Genomic DNA, 3,645 nt, shown 5'->3' with positions numbered 1-3,645 from the left:
GAAACACGTTATTACCTAGGCAAATCTGGTAAGCTTAGTTGGGTGCGTCACATGGGCGGGCGAATATTCTTAGAGGTCACATGGGTTTATTTAATGATGGGCTCTTGACTGGGGCTAAAATCATGCAGGTGTCATCATTGCCATCTTCATCAGACATACTTGGTTCTCCACGTGTTGGTCTTTTCGTGATTGATAATCCCCTCATTATTTCTTCATCAAGCTCTCTTAATGATGTTGTTAGTGGAGATGAGCACAAGGTATCTGGTTGTTGTGAGTCTTGGAAGATTGAATCATTATAATCAACCTCATATTCAGAGTAATGTTGATTATAATAATCCATATCTTTTTCCATCTTTAGTGAGTAGTCTGTCGGATACTGTTCCCAAGGTGCATCATCTTCTGGTCGTGGCCATATTTCTTCAGGAATTATGCCATTTGTACTAAAAAGCAATTTCTCCAACTGTCTGTGTTCGGGGTTCCCGATTACAACCATTGGGTTTTCGCTGGATCTATATACTTGGACATTTGATGTAAATGACAGATCATGGTTGACATTTAGCTTTAGTAACAAGATGGTGTAGCACTTTGTTGGGTTTTCCACGTTTTCATCAGTTGGGTAAGAGAAACCAATTGGTCTTTTGTTGCGAACCTTTTCCCATTGTTGGGTGAGCAGATCATTCCAATCAGATAGTGGCTTGAACCATTGTAACATTTCCATGGGATGTTGGAATGCAGGGCAGAGGTCAGGCCTTTACATGTAGCTACAAACCGATGTTCAGAGACCTATGGTATGAACCTCAATAGCAATAGTGTAGGAGCTCATTAAGTACCAAAACATGTGGGTGATCTTTTTTGGCATGAAAATGGTATTCTCCATGTGAAAGAGTTTGGCAAATGGGTACTTGGATGGAAGCCTAACTCCTTTGCCATGGGTTTTCCATGACCTCTGATAAAGGGTAGATTGGATATCTAGGGCATTTTGGATGGCCTTTATTTTTGGGGTCTTGTTGTTGATAACCTTTTGAGCATCTTTTGGAAATGTAGAGATGACTGCTGCAGGGTTTGCCATGAAAACTAGAAGGATGGGTTGTTTAGTATCTTGGGAGATTATATTTATAGTGCTCTGGGTTGGACTTGACGAGAAATCTGGGATGGTGTTTGATTTTCCTTTGATGTGTTTGACCTGAAAGGTGTAGCGAGAGAACCATGTGGCTAGTCGGAGTAGCTGGGCATTGACAGCTTTGTTTTATTTGAATGTGAGCATTCCTTCAAAGGATGAGAAATCCGCTTCTACCAAGAAATTATGACCGATGAGGTGGAATTCAAATTTCATGATTCCCATTTTGACCGCCAGGATTTCTTTTAGAGTAGAATGGTAGTGGAGTTAGGAATCTTTAAATGCTCCACTCTTGTATCCACACACCTTTCTTTTGTTGTTGGTGTCTTCTTCTAATAGGACCGCTCCCCAATTTTTGTCGCTAGCGTCACTCTACATGATTCTTTTTCCATCTGATGGAATCTGTAGTGGTGGTAAATTTTTCATTAACTCTTTCAGGTTTTTCACCGCTTCCATCTGTTCTTTAGCCCAAGGTGGAGAATCTTTCTGAAGCATCTTGGTTAATGGGCTTGTGAAGCCTGACAGGTGGGGCACGAAGTCTCTAAGGTAGTTCACGATCCCTAGGAACTGTTGGACTTGGGTCTTTGTGAGGCCTTCATTTGGGAATTTGTGAAGTTCTTGGGCTATGTGAGGTTAGGCTTCGTACGTGCCATTGTGTAACTTCATCCCTAGGAACTCAATTTTTGGTTGGCCCAAGACCATTTTCTTTTCTGATAACATAATCCCATACTTTTCAGTGATATCCGCAAATTGGGTCAGGAGATTCGTATGAGATTTTTTATCTGGGGAAAAAAGTAGGATATCGTCAATGTAGATAAGGGTCTGGTTTAAGATTGGCTTGTATATCTTGCTCATGGCTTTTTGGAAGAGGGATGGGCTGTTTTGAGCCAAAATGGCATTACAATCCATTGGAAATGATGGTTTGGGATACAGAGAGTTGTTTTCGGCCTGTCTTCTACTTTGACTCCTAATTGCCAAAAGCTTGCTTTTAGGTCAAATTTGGAAAATACCTTTGCTTGTGATAGGCTGGAGAACAAGGAATTTCTGTTTGGCAGAGGAAACTTGTCATCTGTTAGGAAGTGGTTGAGCGGTTGGTAGTTTATTACCAATCTTTGCTTTCCTCGAGCTTGTTCTGATCTATTGTTGACGTAGAATGCATGGCAGGCCCATGGAGATTCAGTTTCTTCGATTAATCCTTGCGCTTTTAGCTCTTTGCATTCCTTGTTTGCCAAACTTTGGTGGTCGGGGTTCATTCCAAGATGCATTGCTTTAATTGGGTTGGCATCTTCATTCATCTTAAATGGAAGGGAAATGAAGAATTCTTCATTTTTCCACAGTTGGTGGTTGTATTTATGCGATAACTCCATATGGGAATTAGCACATGATTTTTGGATAATGCGTTCCTTGATCGATGTTAGACAATCTTCAGTCATATGAAAGTAGTTCTGAACTTGTTCCCATGGAGTAAAGTATTGCTTGTATGCCAATCCATGTGGAAGTATTCTCAGACCTTTTTTCTTTGGGTATAGGTCAAAACCTATAATTAAATCTTTTATCGGAAGTTTGGAGCTAATGACCTGGTGGACTATTGAGCAACCTGGAATGAATTGCAGCTTGATAGGCTTGCTGATCAGTTCTGTGCAAAAAGTTTGGTTATTTGCTGCATGGAAAAACTGTTTCTTTTTCTTCCAGAATTCAGGCGGTAGTATATCAGGATTCATGATTGTATAGGAGGCTCCAGTATCAAAGAAGGCAGCTACTTTGATTGGTTTTGAGTATTTGGTTGGGATAATCTGCATTTTTTCCATAAGGATGGGTTGAACTGAATTTATGGCATTCATTTTGAAGATTCCTCCACCACTATCGTTGTCTGAGTTTGAGAATGGTCGTAAGGCACAAACAGTATATGGAGATATTTCATATTCTATAGAGAATACAGATTCTACATCATCGTCGGAGAGAGATACGCCTGTTACATCCTGGATGTGTGAGAACATTTTCGCTGTTTTGCCTTTTGGACATTGCTTAGCAAAGTGACCTTTCAGTCCGCACAAGAAACATCTATTAGAAGACTTGCCTGGTCTATTCTTTCTCCGGAGGAATTTCCATGGAGTCCTCGGTTGGAATGACCTGTTCTTGTATCTCCTCCTTCCATAGTTTGGCTTTTCACAGGAACAAGATGACTTTGTTGAGCATTTGATTGTGAGGTCTCTTGGGCTACAGACCTTATCTAGCTGCTTTGTTTGCTTCATATAGTCCCATAGAAACTTGTTCTGGGAGAACATTTTTTATAGTGCTCTCATTATCGTCTGGAATAGCTCACCAAGAGTTGTGTTTTGTAATGTTCTACCATTTGCTGAGAGGAATGAACGTCTCTTCTCTTAGTGGTTCTGGTATGGACGCCAAAAGCTTGCTTTAGGTTTGGATCTTCTACTCCCCCAATTAGGTAGAATCTTTTGGACATTTTTTGATAATGTAGCTTTATGTCATTTTTATCCATTGAGCTACACTTCATTTTAAAGAACTCT

General features: G+C 40.4%; 1 protein-coding gene across 1 annotated transcript; it reads right to left on the bottom strand.

Annotated features, from left to right (window-relative positions):
* Positions 1 to 1,968: 1,968 nt before the first annotated feature.
* Positions 1,969 to 3,402, bottom strand: LOC133814775 (uncharacterized). The gene has a single exon (XM_062247694.1). The coding sequence runs from the start codon at positions 3,400 to 3,402 to the stop codon at positions 1,969 to 1,971; it is 1,434 nt and encodes a 477-aa protein (XP_062103678.1).
* Between the last annotated feature and the right edge of the window lie 243 nt (positions 3,403 to 3,645).

Source organism: Humulus lupulus, chromosome 2 (assembly GCF_963169125.1).
Source record: "Humulus lupulus chromosome 2, drHumLupu1.1, whole genome shotgun sequence".
In the NCBI taxonomy this organism is placed as follows: Eukaryota; Viridiplantae; Streptophyta; class Magnoliopsida; order Rosales; family Cannabaceae; genus Humulus; species Humulus lupulus.
The sequence above is the reverse complement of the archived record's forward strand: the minus strand, read 5'-3'. Positions and strand labels throughout refer to the sequence as shown.

Excerpts from the sequence above, each read along its gene's own strand:
- LOC133814775 (XM_062247694.1), bottom strand. The coding sequence starts at position 3,402 with ATGTTCTCCCAGAACAAGTTTCTATGGGACTATATGAAGCAAACAAAG.